The 21,379-nt window shown below is 35.5% G+C and overlaps 1 protein-coding gene across 2 annotated transcripts in view; it reads left to right on the forward strand.

The window, feature by feature from the left end:
- The window catches only part of kcnn2 (potassium calcium-activated channel subfamily N member 2), a 37,811-nt gene that overhangs the window by 1,078 nt on the left and 15,354 nt on the right, over positions 1–21,379 (forward strand). For both annotated transcript variants that reach the window (XM_084104620.1, XM_084104621.1), the window contains exons 2-6: positions 908–1,003; positions 14,559–14,977; positions 16,467–16,608; positions 16,683–16,793; positions 19,404–19,531. In XM_084104620.1, coding sequence (XP_083960746.1) covers positions 908–1,003; positions 14,559–14,977; positions 16,467–16,608; positions 16,683–16,793; positions 19,404–19,531 — 896 coding nt within the window. The remainder of the gene's footprint in view (positions 1–907; positions 1,004–14,558; positions 14,978–16,466; positions 16,609–16,682; positions 16,794–19,403; positions 19,532–21,379) is intronic.

Below are 21,379 nucleotides of genomic sequence, written 5' to 3' on the forward strand. Positions count from 1 at the left end.
ACGTTTTCTGGAGAACGTTTTGCTTTGCTTTGGCATTCTATCCCTGTGGATTCTATTTAGTTCCAATTACAAAAAAAAACTGTTTATATATATAAAATTCTCTCTTATTCTCCTCCAATTAAATTCACGTTTCTTTTATGGATTACATATTTAAGCTAAACTAAAATATTCTCATGCTGTTATAATAAATATCAGCACTAAGTTGGGAATCTCAACCAATCAAATTACTGGAACTGTTGTAGTTCAACAGCATCCATCAAGTTGAAACTCAAATTCTTAAGTAATAAGTCAAGTTAAAATTATATAGGCTACCTATCCTCAATTTTACAGCCAATTGTGCCTTCTTCATGGACTTTCTGTAGAATAAATGTGTTATTCATTTCTAAATGGATTTATATTATATACTATAAATACTTAAAATAATTAAATAATTGTAATATAGTTGATGCCTCCATCTATAAAAGTCCCAAAGAGGATATAAATTACTGCAATTCAATTTGGCACATAGTTGCCAAATGACAACATTTATATATTCTCAGTTTATATATTCTATTGTAAAACAATATTAGATAGTTGATCTCTGAACAAAAACAGCAATTTAACTACATCTGAAAGAAATGTACAGAATGAGTTATATCAGCATGTCTCTCCCCTGTAAGGGAAACCCCAGGAAAATCAACGGTCCTGTGCTGTGTCTTAAAGCGGCATAATATTATTTTTGATAATGGTGTCAAATGCATTAGTTCTTATGTTGTGATACCATTTTCAAAGTCAAATAATCATTAAAAAAACATTGTAATGTGTTGCTGTGATATTCTTTACAGGTTTAACCAATATGCAATCATAGTGTATGTTTAAACTGACTAATCTAAATGAGCTGATTTGTCTTTTTCTTCTTTTTTTCCAGGAGTCACTGTATTCTTTAGCCCTAAAATGCCTGATAAGCCTTTCTACAATCATTCTCCTTGGGTTGATTATCATATATCATGCCAGGGAAATCCAGGTAACTTACTCAAATACAAACAAGAGCTGTTTACTGATTTTTGTAAAAAAAAAATTGTCAAATTGGGCGCTTTTTGCAGAAGGTTCTGCTGTCATGAGAGTCAGTGAGTTTCTTAACACATTCTCTCCTCCAGACTAATGCTTAACACATTGCACTTGAATGATATCCATTACCATTGAATTACAATCGGATTATCTTCAATAGCACTGCATCCTCTCCGTTTCCCACTGGCTTAATCGAATCATGCCATGAAATCCTGTCAGTGACTTGTTGACCTGGCTAAAACAGTAGCTGTTCACAGTTTATTAGCTAAGTTGAATAGCCAATACCTGGTGGAATTCCCTGTAAAGTATGTTGAGTGTTAATTAATCTTCATAGAATCGTTTTAGAAATCTACCAGAGCATAACATGAGATTCATAGTCTATTACCTGTGTTGATTATAGACTTGCACTTGCGCTTTCTCAACAGAAACGTAATTTATAGATTAGTTAGAAGCTTTCAGTACAGTGTCTCCATATTGTTATTAGTAAACGCTAAAATCTGCACTTGAGGCGTTTTTTTGCCCATATTTGTTGAGAGAAAGAACTTCACTCGAGGGTTGTAGTACTTGGAAAGCACTCAGTCTTATGACCTTGGATCAGTGAATTGTTGTATTACTGTATTACTGGTGAACTTTATGCAATTCAGCATCTATATCTCCTCTGTAATGCATTTCTTTGCATTAAGTAATGCATTAATAACAAATGATGCCATTTATCCTGTGCTGACGAGAATGAAATACTGTAAATTTCTGAACAGTCTCCGTTATGTTTCTTAAAATACTCTGCAGCCAGGGAAATGTGGCATCAAAGATTTATTAGATTTATTCCACTTCTTTCTTTTTCGTTCTTTCATGTTCATGCTTTCAGAGTTCAACCAGGATATTTGAGTGGATTTTAAAACTGATTTGTAGGCCTGGGAGATGAATAAAATAATTAAAATGAATACAATTAATTCATTAATAAGCAAATGATATTACAAATCATATTAAAATCATAAATTAACTAAATAATAATTCACATAATAAAAGTCACTCTTTATGATCGCTATTAAACATTATTAAACAACCATATCCAGTTGTCAAAAGTGTGGGATCCCTGTAGGAATGATTTATTCATTTATTATTATTTCATTCAACTTTCAAACTATACAAATATCTCATTCAAGTTGAATCGGACAGGCTTATTATGAAGTGAAACCATGTGTGGCTTTTCCAATAGGGAAATATCACTGTTAATTTCTTGTGGGATGGACAGATCAGCCCAAAGGATTTAATCACAGAGGGCCATGTCAATTTCATTGATTAACATATGTTTATTGCCGGGGGTTTGAATTTCATTTCCGTAAAAGCTTTATTTATTTATTTTTTTGGTTTAAATAAGGACTTTTTATTATTATATATATGAATGTTTGCATATTGCATACAGGTTTTTTTTTGGGGGGGGGGGGGGGGGGGGGGGGGGGGGTATTGCCCATTTATAAATTTCACTAGTTGATGAGAATGTTATTTATTAATTTTTATAAAGAAACTGTAGCTGTCGTACCGTAGTGGATATATTGGTTTTGAGTGATACTTGCGTTAATGGCTAAATATATAAATTAGGCACTTAGATAAGGCCAAGGAGCGCCAATAAGCTTGTACTGCCAGTAAGTACATGGTGCCAACAAGACTGTAGTGCTATTGGCAGAACGGAGAAACTATTAGTTAATAGTGTGCGTGTTTTTTTTTGTTTTAGTTTTTTTTTGTGTCACATGTTCAAAGGCATGACATATAGTGACCAGGCTGCAGCATTTTGGACAATTGACCCAAAAATTAAAACAAAATAAATCATCATTTACACACCTTAATATAATATAATTATTCTGTAGCAGAACAAAAGATATTTTGAGGAATGTTCATGCTGCTTCTTTACATAGAGTATAACTAAAGTACCATACAACTACTATCAAAGCTTAGTTGTGCGTGTATGTATATTTGTGCATCAAGACACCAGGTTTGACATCATACGAATATTGAGAATATACATCATATGGACTACTTTTATGTACGCTCTTTTTGTCATTTTTGGAGCTTCACAGCATCCATCCCCATTCACTTTTAATTGGAAAAGAACAGCATGACCATTCTTCAAAACGTCTCCTTGTGCGTTCCACGGAAGGAAGAAAGACTTACAGGTTTGGAGCAACATAAGGGTGAGAGAGAATTTTCAGTTTCCAGTGAATTATTCCTGTAAAGCTCACATTGCGGGTAAAGTCAAACCTTTTGCCGTAATGTAGTTGACAATGACTAATGCCGGAGAAGGCATTAAGAAAGATAAAATGATAGATCACCTCAAAATTACGATTCAGTCATCATTTACTCACCCTCAGGTTGTTCCATGTATGAGTTTCTTTCTTCTTCTGAACACAACAGAAGATATTTTGAAGGATGTCGGTAATCAAACAGTTGATTGACTTGCATAGTATTTTCTTTCCGTCCTATGGAAGTCAGTGTGGCCCATCTACTGTTTGGTTACCCATATTCTTCAAGATCTATCCCTTTAAATTTGACTTGTGAAGTTGCTCAATTAGACGGTTTCTGCGGTGTGATCCAGCATGACTTCAGGGTTTTTGATGGACTGGGAGTCAAAACAAGAAGAAAATACATTGACCTTCAACAGGGATGGAAAAACTTAGAATTTGCCAAGACCGCAGGCGATGAACAGCCTTCCACCTGAGATGTCAAAGAGCCATGTTGAGATTTCCTCACTGTGGCCATTGATGTGGAGGCAATTAGGTGTTGTTGGCTTGAGAGGAATGAGAATAATGATGCAATATGATGACAATAAAACCAGACGATCTAACTTGGGCATTAAAAAAGTCTTGTGGCTGATGACCTCTGTGGCACTGATGAAGAGGATGCAGAAAGTGGACCTTAAGTTTTTAACTTTCTGGATAGGATCTTGTATTCTCATAGAGCTAGTGTTAAAAAAGAAATAGAAATCCCGTCATCATTTACTCACCCTGATGTTGATGTTATTTTATGTCTTTCCGTGAAGCGCTAAAAGGAGATGTTTGTCACAATGTTTAAGCTGCTCTTTTCCATAAAATGGATGTAGATAATGATTGATTTTCTGCTGCCAAAAAGTAGTACATGCTGGCTGTAACACCAAGCTCATGGGTTCAATTCCTAGAAAATACAAGCACAGAAGAAATTTATATCGGTTTGCCCAATCCATGTATTTCACGGATGAATAAATATGGCTTTGAAACAACATAAATGACATAAATGTAATTTCGGGGTTGTACTGTTCCTTTAATACAATAATGCTTGTGCTCTGTTTTAGAAGTTCAATCTCACACATAAAATTGTCACAGTGTATATAGAAGCATATATAAGGTGTGTTTGCATGTCTGTGTGACGTGTACATGAAACAAAATCACTGTTTTGTAATATGCATGCAAATCCCCCCCGTAAAAAAAAAGCCATTAAGAGCCCTGGCTCTGCAACCATAAATGCCTGAGCAGTTTTATTACTTTTCACACTGTTGAATTATAACAGTGTGTATTCATGAGCCAGTTGCGCTCTGTAATATTTAGGGCCCACAAGCCTCTGAGGGACATCAATCATGGGAATGCTTTACTTGAAAAATGTCTTTCCGAAGGTACCAGCCGGGGCCTTACCCATTAGAAATACATGCACATCATTGCCATATTGATAAGAAATATAGGCTAAGTATTTCATTCTTTTAACTAATAACCTTCATTTGCAGCAGTTATATATGATTGTTAGCTGCAATTGAACCACAAATCACTTGTGTGTTTAACACGACGTATAGGGCAGAAACACGTGATGAATGCACGTGAGCAGCGCTGATGCACTATAGGGGATGTGCACTACCTTTTTCTGTGACAACTAAACCCTACCCGAGACGACTGCCGAGTGTCACGTATCCATCCTTCACCGCTGACCCCTGAGTTTTCACTGAGCTGGATTACAGCATATTATGAGATTCAATTAGAAGCTTCTTGTTTTTATTAGATTCATTTGAAACAACAGCTGATTTAATTTAAACTGTATTTTTTTTATTTTTTTTATTAAATTAATTTGAGACATCTGCTGATTTAATTGAATTGTTTTATTTAAAATTCTAGAGCATATGAAAACTTCAGATGGAATTCTCTAAGTCAGTCTAACGTTTTTATCATTAAAAAATCATACATTTAGTAACGGCATTTCTGAATGGGCTGAGTCTGGGATTTAGTGAGTTTGAATGAAAGTATTTGATGAACGTATACTAAGTGTGGAGAGCATTCACTCAATATTAATATCTCATTTTTGACAGAGGTGGCTTTTAGAGGCTTTGCATCGGAGCTCTTGATATATATACGGTAACGTAGCTCCGAGAAATTTAAGGTTTTATCATTTTAAAGGGGTGATGAACTGAGAAATTTTCCTTGAGCTTTTGACATATAAGAGGTCATCATACTATAAGAATATCCTGTAAGTTTCAGAACTGAAAACGTCCTTGTTAGTCCAATAAAAGCTGTTATTGACACCAGGCACAGCGAACGACAGGTTTTTCAAAGTGGGGATCTATGACATCAAAGGGTATCAAACCCCGCCTCCGCAGAAGAAGATCAACGCCTACTTCAACACTGCCTGTTTAGCCCCGCCCACCGATTCGCGCATTACATGAAACCCATTATAATATGCAAAACTGTTATCCAATCATAGCAGTGGGTGTTTACTTCTAAGTCTTCAATGCGTCACGCTCATAAAAACCGCGTTTCAGGAGCTAGGCTCAAAACCAGGGTAGAAAATAACCTATTACTTTTTCATTTTGATGTTTTTGAATGTAAAAACCAAGCGAACGTCATAAGTTGACCTCAGACATCAATATAAAAAAATTAAAAAAGCCAGTTCATGACCCCTTTAACATAAAAAATTAAATTTGAAAAAAATTTATCATTTGAAGACATTTACTGTACATTCAAATTCATTTAAAGGAATAGGATATACAATCCCTTAATAATTGGATTTAATAATGTACATTTTTTTTATTTAAAATGATAAAGAGAGTTACAGTTTATTAAAATAAGAAACCTCCATGCGTTTTCTCTGAGCGAAATTACAGTATGGATTAAGATTATTTACTTTTAATTGAATTAATTTAATGTGACATGACCAGTGCCTTTTATATTATATTATTTTATTCTATACATTTTGAATCGCTAGACACACAGAGTTCAATCGAGTTACCGTTGACTTAATAAAACAACAGCTGTCATCGTTTACTGACGCCGTTCAATTACACAAATGCAAACTCTGAAAGCATGCGGGTCCTTCTTCAAAGAAACTTGAAAGCTGAAAGCAACCTACAACTGAGGATTTACTTAGCAAAAGTGGCCTCTTAGGACCCACTTTGATATCATAAATTAACCATTGCATTAATTTGTAATTGGGCTGAACCTCTCTACCTAATTCTCTAATGAGACTGAGCGATTTCTTTTCTTAGCGACAAGATATATGTTCCCTTTCTCTACATTACACAGATTAAATATTGAGCCATGCTCCATTAGTTATATTGAGCTCTTCTGAAACCAGTAACCAACCCCTGCTGCCTACTAGACAGACGGATAGCACGAAGGCGGACGACCTTTTGTCCGTGCCCTTGTCAAGGCGAAGTGTCAACAGGAGCACAAAGCACCAAGCTAAGAGCCCTGTATGGACACGTGTTTAATCGATTATTTTGTTGTCTTTGTGTTTTAACAGAGTTCAGGTCTGGTATGGCAACAGTGAGTGCGGTTGCTTCGGAAGAGCCATCGACCTTGCATTGCGCTGATCAGTTTAGGCCGTTTTTATTGCGGTTTTCATTAATCCACATGCTCTGCCAAAGTCAGCCTTGCATCCATCATTCCACTGAGCGCTGTATCTCATGCTGTATTAGAGGAGACCGGGGATGATGGAGCTACCACTACAAATCTACCTGAGCCTTTCATACAAGAATAGAAATGCGTCAAAAGTAAAATTATATAAATACTGAATATTGACGAGTCTTCGACTAAATCGTTTTATAATGTATTTGTAAATTATTTAATTGTACATTTTATAATATATACAATTAAACTGTTCAGTTTAGCCAAACAATTTCTATTTCATTACTAGTGATACAATTCCTATTATAAAAGCTACGCAACAGTGTAAACATGACATATTAACTGACAAAAATATATGTACTATATATTATAGATATATTAAAGATATAATGTATAACAGTAGATGTGTATTTGTTCTAAAATTACTTAAAAGGGTGATTCAAAGAACATTACAACGAGAAATTACAATAACAGTTACTTAAAAATAATCAAGGTACGTTTTTCAGTAAACAGAAGCAAAAATCATATTTTTTTATTTAGGCCCCATATGCACTAAACAGTAATATTTATCAGCATTATATGTATATTCATACAGTGTGTATATATATATATATATATATATATATATATATATATAAACATTTGAATATATGAAAAGTACCACATGAATGTTTTTGCGTGACAATGTAAGCGAATCATTAAATTGAGTTGAGTTCTGTATTGAAACATTGAAAATGGACTGTTTGTAAATGTAAATGAATCAAACTTAAAGATTCTGACGCTGTTTTACTGCAAAAACATAACATTAATAAAATATTATATTATATGATTATATATGTTAAGTTTAAATTCTTAGGTATTGCGAAACTATTAAAAAAAAAATTCTCAGAAAGAAACATTTTTCAAAACCCCTACAGAATACCAATTCGTTTTACTAAAATTCATCGTCATGCTTTAACAGAAGGGAATAAATCTACAATTGGCCGTTTTTTGCTCAATTATTGTTTTCATGATTATTTTTTAAAAGCTTTGAGGCATGAAGTGTTTTTTTTCCTGTGCGAATGAATCAAGATTTTTAGTGATGACAAGTAAAGCAAGCAGCACTATTAAAAATGTCATACCCTAAAATAATTGTTATTGAAAAAAATGTAGTGTCAAAAGCCCTAAAAAGAAAGGAACAAATCTAAAATGATAATTTTCATGATTATTTTCCAATATTTTTGCACTTCTGCTTTGTCTTGGTTGAGTTAGCTGCCGCAGTCACGCTCTCGGACTTGTTGAGGTTATCTGCTCGACCCTTAGCTGTTGTAACCAGGCCATTACATGTGCCCCTTCCCCTCTGTTGTCAAATTCAGCATTTTTCCATAACTACCTGCTCAAGCACTCAGTTGGAATATTGGATGCTTGAAGGTGAAGCACCCTTGAGTATTGTATTGCAGGTCATCCATTACCATAATTGGTTTTACCTACCAAGTAGGTTTCCTTACCTAACCCATTTTAAATGTTTAATTGCTCCGTTTTGAAGCTAGCAAGTTAAAAGCGGTGACCTGACGACATGTTTTGCCCATATGAGCAAAATTAAAGCTTCACGCTTATCATCCTTTGTGCAGGCTATGTGGTTTGTTGGTTGTTGTTGTTGTTGCTAAGTTTTGAGTAAGACAGCGTCTGTCACCGTTCAGAAAGGCAGCTTGTGTTTCGCTGTCTAAGTTACACTCGCACGGAAAGTCGAACAACAGCCTAAACGAACAGACAGGCTGGTTAATGTTACAGCATCTCTGGCAATTGTCAGGCCTTTTAAGACAGTTGATGTGTCTTATCTGGTCTAAAATCTCCCTTTCTTCTGGCCTTCCGTGAGTCAGTGTGGATGAGAATGTCCAAAACAAAACTTGATTGGGTTTGATCTATTTTTATGTTTGGGAGCATCCCATGTTTTTGATGGTTTTTTTTGATACTTTGGAATTGGAGTATGCTGTAGGAGTGTGTGTTTTTATGTTTGCATGAGCGTCGTATGAATATGAGGGATTAGTGTCGTATTTTGAGGCTGTGTGATTCATGTGACTAACATGTGTAGGTGGGACTACAAGGGTCTAAAATGGAGATGTTCATTTTGTCATTAGTCTTTGGGCTAAAAAAAACATACTAAAAGCTTTGAAGCGTGAAGGGTTTATTTTCTGTGCGAACGATTCAAAATTTTCTAGTGATGATCGCTAAAGCAAGAGTTACTATCACCTATTCTATCACCTATACTATCACTAGTCATCAATCTCAATATTTTCCAGTTTTTTTTTAATATTCAATCTCAATATGTGTATTTGCTATAAAAAATGTGTATTTCATCGGGTAAACATCATTTCAACTTGTAGCCAAGTACATTTAAATATATATATAATGTAAAAAGTAAAGTACAGTAAAAAAAAAAAAAAGTCAATACCTCAAATCATGCAGTTTGTTGAAGAAAGGAATGCTAGCTAGAAACCTCACAGAACAGCCTAGCAACCACTTAGAAACCACACAGAATGCCCTAGCAACCACTTAGCAACCAGCCAGAACATCCTAGCATAGCAAAGTGCCAATGACTACTCACTCCAACACCCTTTTGTACGGTCAAGCGCCATTTAGATTAATGTTTTAATGTATTATCACTGAATATACCGTATGATCCGGGCTATTAATCTCATTTGCCTCCAGAAGTGGTGCTGCTTTTCTTAATGAGGAATTTAGAGATTAGGAATTCAGTCTAAATCAAGGTTATTTGGCAGGGTGTCAGTTTATATTATAAAATTTTCATTATTCTTTTGCCAGGTTTTATTTGATTCATTCAAACGTCACCTGCATGATGATCCAGATACTGTGGATCCAGCAAACCAGGTTGAGTAAATAAGTGACCATAAATGTGATTAAACTGTCCAAGCGTTAAGGTTTTATACATGTGCTATATTACGCGAGGGGAAAACCACAGGACAGCACTGAAGCAAGCTCTTAACGCCTCAAGCAAGAGTCATATTAAAGAGTAATTCAGTTACGCACCGCATAAACCCATTACTCGTGAAATAGCCTGGAGCTGTGAGAAGGCAGGAAAACCGTTTGCACATATTGCATCAGGGGTTCATCATTTGCGCCTTTTCTCATATCAGATAGCCACGGTCTCGTTGGATAAAATCTGTCAGCCGAAGCCTTTGAATTGTGCTGACTGCACCACTCTGGTGAAATCTCTCTCGCTGATGTTGACTGTCGGGTACCTCGAGGTGATTGAATGCACAGGATGAAACCGCAGATGATCGGCACAGAACGGCAGGGTGGGCAGGGATCTGACGGTTGAGCGCAACAGACGGCTTCCGCAAGTAAAATACCATTCACTATCTCAAAAGAGAAGCAGATTTTTGACGATAACAAATAAATCTTTCAAACCTCAAGGCAGACCTACTGTATCAAGATCAGTGTGATTTCAACTTCATTTTTGAAGAATTCCTAGTGAAGAACTACACTCTCCATAATGCTGAAAAGACCTCGACCAATTAAAGTGATAGTTCACCCAAAAGCCATCCTAGGTTTATATGACTTTCTTCCTTCAGCCAAACACAATCTTGAGTTATATCAAAAAATATCCTGGCTCTTCCAAGCTTTATAATGGGAGTGAATAGTGACTAGTGATTTTGAAGCCCAAAAAGTGAATCCATGCATCATAAAAGTAATCCATACTGCTCCAGGGGGTTAATAAAGTCCTTCTGAAGCGAAGCAATGCGTTTTTTTGTAAGAAAAATATCTTAATCCGTAATCACTAGCTTCCGGTAACGTCCATTCACGAGTTCACGAGAGTTGAGTTCTGGCGTATGACGTAGGATGCAGGCGTAGCGTTTAAGCTTAGATGAGAGTAGACGACTCTCGCGGTTCAAACAAATAGGGCTGGGCAACAAACTCAAGCTCCTCCAACATTTCTCTTTAAAAATTCTTGATTTAGACTTCTATTTCGTGACCGGTGTTTTGTTTTGCTCTGTCCTCTGCACTTCCACGTTCATCTATGCGTCATACGTCGGGTCAGAGGTCACTCTTCCGACAGAGCTAGACTTGTGTACGGAAGCCAGTGATTGTAGTTTTTAAAGGTAGAAATATGGATATTTTTCGTACAAAAACGCATTGCTTCGCTTCAGAAGGCCTTTATTAACCCCCTGGAGCAGTATGGATCACTTTTATGATGGATGGATGCGCTTTTTGGGCATCAAAATCTCAGTTAATATTCACTCCCATTTTAAGCTTAGAAGAGCCAGTTTTAAATATAACTCGCTCTGATTATGTTTGGCTGAAAGAAGAAAGTCATATATACCTAGGATGGCTTGAGGATGAGTAAATCATGGGATAATTTTCATTTTTGGGTGAACTATCCCTTTAAGGCACCCACACACTACAAGGTAATCGGGTCGATTTTGGGCCCAATTCTCCCCTTCTGACAATCCTAGGTAAAGTCCCGATTGTCATGATGGTTCTACAGATTACTGTATCTTATCAGATTTTCCTGTGGAGGTGTGAGGCAGGGCTGCCAACTCTCACACATTCAGCGTTAGAAGCACTCAATTGACACTGTTCTCTCACGCAACACCTCCATATCCTCACGCAGTAAAAACGCGCTGACAGACAAGACAGAGCAGGTTATTTTTTATTCATTTTATTTCTTATGTTTGATGCACATGTTTTTATTGAATGTGATGTTGCTGTTGATATTAAACTATATCATTTTTATGTAAAGCACTTTGAACTGCATTTTATGCCTGAAAAGTGTTATATGAATAGTTTATTATTATAATTATTATTTTGATATGAAACAAAGTGTCAATTTAATTATGAAATTCAAACAATGAATGTGGTTTTGGCACTCCTTAATGTGGCGTGACAGATGACTGTAGCGCCTCGCGCACGTGAACCGATCATCCCTTCCTCTTTACTACTAGTTATAGCATGAAATAAACATGAATGAATGAACATCAGAAGGAATATTGAAAGATACAGCTTACTGAAGTAAAGTACATTACATTTACCTCAGAAAAGCCATTCAGTGACCATAAACTCGATAGTCAAATAAACTCCAGATAGGGGAATTTAGAAAAAATATGCATTATATTACGTTATTATTATATAAAAATTGCATTATATGCAAGTGTATACAAATTAGTTAATTCGTTATTTTTTACCTTTAATATTATAGTACCAGCTGACAGGGTTCCCTGTATAGTTTACAGCATTTGAGAAAATTAATATGTACTGTACCCGATATATCCCAATTATTTGATATTGAAGCGAATTGAATCTAGTTTGATCCTAATAATTGTCACTCCAAGCTGAACTCAAAAGTTGGCAGCCCTGTGTGAGATGTGTTAAGAGTGATTGAATCATTGGGACCACACTGATCTCAAATCGTAAATATCCAACATGTTGAATATTTACGACCAGAAATCCTGTTGTGTGGGGAACCCCGAGGACAAATGTGCTCTGTAGATTGTCACGTGGAACGAAACGATACCAAATCAGAAAGCGAGCTGATGGAAGATGGAAGCATAACGATATCCACGACTTCATCCAAAACCTTTTTTTTTTTCTTCCTGCAAGTTTACTGCAAAAAGCAGTCCAAACACTATTATCACTATTTCTTCTTGCTGGTCATCCGCCGTGTTTGTTTACACGTTTTGACCGCGAGAGATTTTGTGAGATTTCCCGTGTTCTCAGCAGGGACTCTGGTTGTTTGTGGATGAATCTGTTAGTGTGTGTTGTGCATCACATCGCGGCGCTCCACACACACTAGACTAGAGGAACAAACCGGTTAAATTTATGACTTATTCATCATCATGTTTGTGGAAATCTTTTAGTGTGGGGCAGCCTTTAGATTAGTTTCTGACTGCCCATTCCCATGAAGCATTGCAAATGATGTAAATGAGTTTACATACTCCCAACACAAATGTTTGGTGCGGTAAACATTTTAAATTTGAATTGAACGGTAGTTAATGCGTCTGTTCTGTCTGATATGAAAATTAGCATGCCGTCAATTGAGTACTAATCTCTGTTTTCCATTTTCCTTCTTCTCCATTGCACTGCGACTTAAACTGAGTTGTGCTTTTGGTCTTGTGCCTGGAGACACTGCTGCTACATAAAACTAGGACTTGGTGGCATTCACAAACAAAGTATTTTCCTAAGCTACAGTGAACAGGAGATGAAGATATCGACTCTCTTGTCTCTATACTCTTGTGTTTGGTGTTATTGGAAAAACACCATAGGGAATACAAAAATCTGAATGGCTGTTTGAAAACATGAAAATACTGTGTGACTTTGTTTTTTCTCCGTGTTAATCAATTGGAATATGTGTGTGTATGCACATATACACACATATACTGTATATACTGTATATATCCTGTGGACGGCCACAGGAGTGGAAGTGGAAGGAGTGGCGGGAAAAGAACAATTTTATATATATTGGTCTGTGTATACACACACACACATACATATGTATAAAAATATATATAAATATAATAATATATATACACACATATATTATATAAACATAAACTTTTATGTTAGATGCGATTAATCGTGATTACTTGATTTGACAGCACTAAAAAGTGCATTCAAAAATTTGACCAAGTCTTCATTCCAAGCATTTGTGTTAGTGTGAACTGGCCTTCGAACCTCGAACATATTTTTATGTCTAAATATTTTGCAATAAACTTAAAATATATTGTTTTAGCCTAGAGTAAAAAAATCAGTAACTACAAGTGAATAGTGTTATATTTTACTGTTGTTTTTGATTCATTACATAATTTTGCAGTGACTTCTCATTCTAGGACTGCGCTGAAACATGATTTTGATCGATCTTCATTTTAACGAGCCAATATCGAATCTTAATAGTGTGTTCTTCTCTATTGTGACTTATATCTGAGTGAAACGGCTTCTCAAACAAGAACAAATGAAGGGTGGGACTTGATTTTGTCCATGGAGAATTGATTGGATGGTTGTGGTTTGCTATTGGTGGATCTCATGTGAGTGACAGGTTGCCCCGCCCTCGTGCCAGTCAACACATCATCAGAGAAGAGAAGAGATGAGCTGCAAGAGGAAGGGGATGTTTTAATATTTTAAAGATTTTTTTTTAATTATTTAAAAATTATTTGAAAATGGGAAAATACTTGAGGAACCATGGCTAACAGTGAAATTTGCACTATTGAGAAGCAAACTTTTATATTATGGAAATATTTATGGGATTGGGAAGAAGCGGAAAGAGGGAGATTCTATGTAGCAAGAGTAGAAAAAAGCAGTGTGGCTCCAGGGCCGCTGGTCAAATGGAGAGAAACCTGAGGGAAGCCTTTGAGCAACGCACCTTGGCAGAATCTTGACAAGCCAAGGTTGTAAATACAGTCTAGTGGGGGAAATGATGTGCACTGAATAAATCCTTGCTGCTAAAGAAAAAATTACTTGAGGTGCAAAAATATTTGAGATATTTTTACTTATTTACATAGAATTCTATTAAAAAAATTCTATATTACATAATTATTATTTAAAAATTAAATTGAATTAAGTTTCTTACCCTATACTGTTTTACATTTCTGGAGGAACATGAAATGGTTTTGTTTTTTTCCTGCTTCTATAGCTTTGCTTTAAAAAATGTTTTTCTCCAAATAGCTATTCATGGTGGACAACGCCGCAGACGACTGGAGGATAGCCATGACCTACGAGCGCATCTTCTTCATCTGTCTGGAGATCTTGGTGTGCGCCATACACCCCATCCCGGGCAACTACACCTTCACGTGGACGGCGCGGCTAGCCTTTTCTTACGCCCCTTCCAAGACGGACGCCGACGTGGATATCATCCTGTCCATTCCCATGTTTCTCCGTCTGTACCTCATTGCTCGCGTCATGCTGCTGCATAGCAAACTCTTTACCGATGCTTCGTCACGCAGTATCGGTGCCCTCAACAAGATAAACTTCAACACACGCTTTGTCATGAAGACCCTCATGACTATATGTCCCGGGACAGTGCTGCTGGTGTTCACCATTTCTCTGTGGATCATCGCCGCCTGGACTGTGAGGGCGTGCGAAAGGTGGACCACTTTGTTGCTCTGACAGTAGTTCATGAAAATCGGTTTTCATGGGGAGATTTTGATAAGATAAGATCTTTAAGTCAGACGTAAAATTGTATGAAAATAATTGTGTGTGTGTGTGTGTGTGTGTGTGTGTGTGTGCGTGTGTGTGTGTATATATATATATATATATATATATATATATATATATATATATATATATATATATATTATACAATTAATTATCATGACTTCATAAATTCAGTTCAGAAATTAGATCAATTTTGTGTATATATATATATATATATATACATACACACTGAAATATTAAATATTATTATAATTAAATAATACATATTCATTATATACAATTGTACAGTAGTAATAATTAACAGTTACTAGGTTTTACTTTACACACACACACACACACAAAAATCGATTTATATATTAAGTATTTATAATTATATATAATATAAATTATATTTAAATATAAAAATGTATATAAACGTAAATATTTTTTAAATATATACATGCATGTGTGTGTATTTATAAATACATAATTATTTTACAGTACACACACATATGATGTAAACAAAAACTTTTATTCTGCAAACGATTAGTTGCGATTAATCGTTATGCAGATCATGACTTCATAAATTCAGTTCAGAAATGAGATCAATTGTGTGTGTGTATGTATATATATATATATATATATATATATATATATATATATATATATATATATATACACACACACTGAAATATTATTAAATATTATTATAATTAAATAATACATATTCATTATATACAATTGTACAGTAGTAATAATTCACAGTTAATAGGTTTTACTTTATACACACACACACACATATATATTAACTACAATTATTATCATTATCATGTTGTGAATAACATAGGTGCCCTTTTTGGAATACACACTCACAATTACATATTAATATATATTTGTACAAAAAATTGTAATTCACAGTTACTTGGTGATTTTTGGGAAAATTAATAATATATCAAGTTTTTCCTTTTATATTCCTATATTAACTATACAATTATCATGAATTCATGTTTCATTATATACAATTGTAATAATTCACAGTTACTTGGTGATTTTTACAAACTGAGATCTAAGTATCAAAATGTATCATTTCAGAGAAAAACGATACTGTGCCTTTTTCTCAGCCTGTTAAACCCTATGGAGTATCACATCTCTCACGTTGCAGACCGGTGTGCTGCGAAACCTTTTAAACTGCAGTTAAATAGCCTTGGAAACTGAGTCAATTGTGTCCCAACAGTCTAGATCTCTCAATTAGCCAATTAAGTATTAGCTTACAGCAACAACAGCATGTCCAATACTCTGTAGTGGAGTCAACACTACTTACATCTATAATGCCAGACAAATTAGCTACATTTTCATGGCTGATTGATTAACTTACAAGTAAGTCAGTCAATGTATAGTAACTGTAGTTGTTTTTCTAATATGTCATTTAACATTTACTAGATACCATGACAACATGGATGTAACCAGCAATTTCCTTGGAGCCATGTGGTTGATCTCAATAACTTTTCTAACGATTGGATATGGAGATATGGTTCCTAATACATACTGTGGGAAAGGGGTCTGTCTCCTCACCGGCATCATGGTAAGTGGCGTATATCTGCGTAACACACCTTTTGTTTTTGACTGAGTGCTTAAGGCTGGTGTTTGTTTTGTCAGGGTGCCGGATGCACTGCTTTGGTGGTCGCTGTGGTCGCAAAAAAACTGGAATTAACCAAAGCCGAAAAACATGTACATAACTTTATGATGGACACCCAGCTGACAAAAAGGGTAAGTCCCGAATCTTAGCTTTGTGGCGTCTTATGTCACAGTTTATTCTTAATCCCCGCAAACCTGTGAAAATAATATCCAGCTTATGCAAAGTGGAAAATAAGATGCATTCATTAAATATAAACAAAATGTGTGAATTAATTTAATGTGACACTCTGCTCAAAATAAACAAATTCAATATATAGTTGATTTATAAGCTTTTTGAGAAGAAAATCATCAGTAATAATGTTTGGCCTGACAGAAATATGAGAAATAGGCTGGACATGTCAAGAAATATGCTAAATATTCAAGGTTTCATTCTTCAAACATGGCTTACTTGGTTAGCCGGATAAGCTTCTTAACATGAATTTATAGATATAAATCAAAGTTTTGAGTTCTCTGGACCAAATTGAAAGATTAGTCAATTAAACTAACAGAGGATTAATCCTAATGTGAGGGCAACTGTGGCCGTCCACTTTTCCAGCTGCCTTGCTTCCATAAGTATTTTCCCCATAGGGATTTCAAAAAGATTTTTTATAAAAATGTATAAAAGTTATAAGCCATGAACCAAACCAACCAGCTATGAGGTGAATGACAACAATATACACTTTGATTTGAAGCAAAAAAGGCAAAAGTACAAGACTGTGTACTTTACAGCTTTAATGAGGGAAAGAACTACAGTCCCATGAAGCATTGCAAATATAAGGAAATATAGGCTGTGTCCGAAATGAGTAGGTACTTATTTTGAATAAGTAATTACTTCACTAAAAAAGTATGTTCTATATAGTATGAATGTGTGTATTATGAATTTAATCCGGACATACTACATTCCCCTCGTTGTCATTATTTATCATGTGATCTACCAGCGTCAGTTGCGTCGCTTCACTGCCATTCACAAATCCTCTCCTGTGGCCTCATGGGATAGTAAAGTGTTCATGCACACTTCAGAATCTCGCCGGAAGTAGTAGGTCATCCAGGTAAGTTTTGCCTACTCTTTTATGAGTACTGTGAATTCAGACATACTTCTTTTGTCACATACTGTTTTTCGCCTACTATATAGTAGGTAAGTATGCGATTTCGGATGCAGCCATAGAGAAACTGACTTGTCATTTGCAGTGCCTCATGGGAGTGGGTGGACGCTAAAGAGTTCTTTAAAAGTTCTTTGAAGAGGATTTGTTTGTCGCGATTCAGAATCATTGCAGAATCATGGGTAATGTAGTTTTTCCACGTTGAACATAATCATTGAAAAAAAAAAAAGTTTGAGTAATGCAGGCTGATGTATGGAAGCTTGTTTCCGCCACAGAATAAAACATTTTAAAAGATAATTGCGACTTTTTATTTCACAATTGCGAGTTTACATCTCGCAGTTCTGACTTTATTTCTCAGAATTGCGAGATATAAAGTCAGAATTGCGTGAAATAGTCACAATTGCATGTTATAAAGTCAGAATTGCATGAAATAAAGTCACAATTGCGTGTTATAAAGTCAGAACTGCGAGATATAAAGTCAGAATTGCGTGAAATAAAGTCGCAATTGCGTCTTATAAAGTCAGAATTCTGACTTTTTTCTCGCAATTGCGACTTTATATCATGCAATTCTGACTTTATAACACATAATTGCGAGTTCATATCTCGCAATTCTGACATCTTTTCTCAGAATTGTGAGATATAAACTCACAATTGTGAGATATAAAGTCCAATTCTAAGAAAAAAAAGACAGACTTTTTTTTTTACCTCAGAATAGTTTATATCTCACAATTCTGACTTTATAACACGCAATTGCGACTTTATATCATGCAATTCTGACTTTATAACATGCAATTGCGACTTTATATCATGCAATTCTGACTTTATATCTCCCAGTTGCGTATTATAAAGTCAGAATTGCGTGATATAAAGTCGCAATTGCGAGAAAAAAAGTCAGAATTCTGACTTTATAAGACGCAATTGCGACTTTATTTCACGCAATTCTGACTTTATATCTCGCAATTCTGAGAAATAAAGTCAGAACTGCGAGATGTAAACTCGCAATTGTGAGATAAAAAGTCGCAATTATCTTTTAAAATGTTTTATTCTGTGGCGGAAACAAGCTTCCATACTGATGGATTCAACAAAAGCATATACAATTGATTAAAAACTTAGTAGGTCACAGTAGATCTATCTTTTTAATGGTTTAAAGTTATCGTTAAAAATCAGTTCCCCTATGGAGAAAACGAATGGGATTTTTACTTCTGGAATCTGACAGTTACACTCTACAGTGTTACCAAAAGGATTGTTTTAAAACTGGTTTCCCAAGCAGTCTCCTATATGCTATATTCTGGTAAAGCTGATGTTCTTGGTGAACCTTTATGGTGCTTTTTTTGACATTTTTGCAGCTCCTGTCCCTGAGCCCCTGTCCCATTTACTTTTATTGCTTTAAAAAGAGCAGCTAGTTAGCTAACTCTAGTTAGCTTGCTAGCAGCTAGTTAGCTTGTTTGATTGCTAGCAAGCTAACTATTCCAGTAGAAATCCCAGGTTCACTCTATACTAAACCATATTATGCAAATCAAGTAAGCCACGTTCAAACATCAGGGCCCAGGACGCCTCAGCAGAACTGAGTGCTGAATGCTACAATGCTAACTCTCTCCCACAGGTGAAAAACACAGCTGCTAATGTTCTCAGGGAGACGTGGCTCATTTATAAAAACACCAAGCTGGTGAGGAAGATGGACCACGCCAAAGTCAGGAAACATCAACGCAAGTTCCTTCAAGCCATTCACCAGTAAGTCAGACCTCTGGAGAGCCTTGAGGACTTCTCGCTGTGTCTGTTTTTCAGTGAGAGTTAAACGGTTCCAGCTCTGAATTGTTTGACACCTGTAGCCCAGTGTAGGAGCCGCTGATAATGGATTCATTTTTGTCATGTTTGAATGGGTAAATCCGTTTGTACCGTATCTGTTTTGCTAATGTGAGATATTTAGTATCGCTCGTTGTATTGATGCTCTGCTCTTCCATTATAGAGTTAATTCAGCCACTAGTGAGGACACTTGCTTTTCCCCCATCAGTCTCACTCATGGTATTTATGAGCCATCTAAAAGGGGACGTAAATGCCCTGTAAATGTCACACTCATCCATTGACTGATTATTTGGCATACCCAAAAGGGAAAATGGTGATATAAAACCACCTCATTTCAGGTGAAACCTTCTGGGTTTGTAGTTTCTTCACTATGTTTTATTTTCAGCCACTTCCAGAGATACTGGCTTGAAATTGTGGCCTTTAAAGTTGGGTTATAAAGCACTTTACCACGAGTCTTTACCACAGCAACACTCTTTTCTCAGAAATACAATGTGAAACATTAAAGGAAACATTACAAACCTTGTATTATGAGCCTCCACCACACAGCTGAGATGCTCATTAATAGTAAAAGAGACTTCAGCATTCTGAATCGACTTCTATCTTTTACATGTACAAATCATCTAATTATTAAGAAATTATATTTTCTATTTTATCAAGAGCACAGTATTATTTGAAATAGAAATCTTTTGCAACATCATAAGTCGTTACTGTCACTTTTGATCAATTTCATGCATCCTTGCTGAATAAAATTATTATTTTTAATCTTAATGACCCCAAAATACTTACTCTATAGGTAATCTATAAAAACACACAAAAAATGTAACCTTTAGCAAATCTCAAAATGAATATCTATTTTTTCATGTAGTACAATATAATGTCGCGATGCCTAAATTGTATAAAACGATTGATATTAGCTTTTATTGTTTTGTTTAATTTATTTAGTTAAAATAGTGTGTAATCTAATATCCATGTATCAACTAACCACGATTATCACCTATTAGACATTCGCTCTATTAGTCAGAATTTCATTCAGAATTTTCATCTCTTTCACTAATAATTGTTGTTCCTAATACGTTTTTTAAACGGTGCTCACGCAAGGTTCAAAAAGGTACAGAACTAAGTGTCAATTGTCAAAAGGGTTAGTTCACCCAAAAATGAAAATTCTGTCAGTAATTACTCACCCTCATGTTGTTCCAACCCCGTAAGACTTTTGTTCATCTTCGAAACACATGTTAAGATATTTTTGATGAAATCTGAGAGCTGGCTCACTCCTTCATAGGCTCCTATGTAATTTTATTCTGCCGGTCCAGAAAAGTTAATAAAGACATTGTTAAAATAGTCCAAGTGACTACAGTGGCTCAACCTTGAGTTTATCAAGCGACGAGAATTCTTTTTGTGCGCAAATTTTTCACAATTTGCATTTTTGGGTGAACTAAGTTAACCCTTTAAGTTTAGTTCAAAAATCTTTTTCAGAAGTATATTATAATTCAAAAAGTTCTCTACCAAAACCTGTGAAAAGATTGAAATGATCAGGAGACACTCTTCAACAAGACCTAAGGAAATACTGTAATTGAACTGAGCTGAATTTAGGTGTATATCTCAAAGCAACAGTATCAAAGCAGTGAATGGCTTTGAAGTCCATGGCTAGCGCTGTTATTGTGGGCCGTGTAAGCTAATATTGAATAAGAAGCATCTCTAAAGCAACTGGAAACCATGACGGATGTGGAGAGCACATCCTATCGTCCTTTACTCCTGTTTCACTATTCATGAAGGTGT

The sequence above is a fragment of the Abramis brama genome (genome assembly GCF_963993115.1).
Source record: "Abramis brama genome assembly, chromosome: 25".
NCBI classification, from domain to species: domain Eukaryota; kingdom Metazoa; phylum Chordata; class Actinopteri; order Cypriniformes; family Leuciscidae; genus Abramis; species Abramis brama.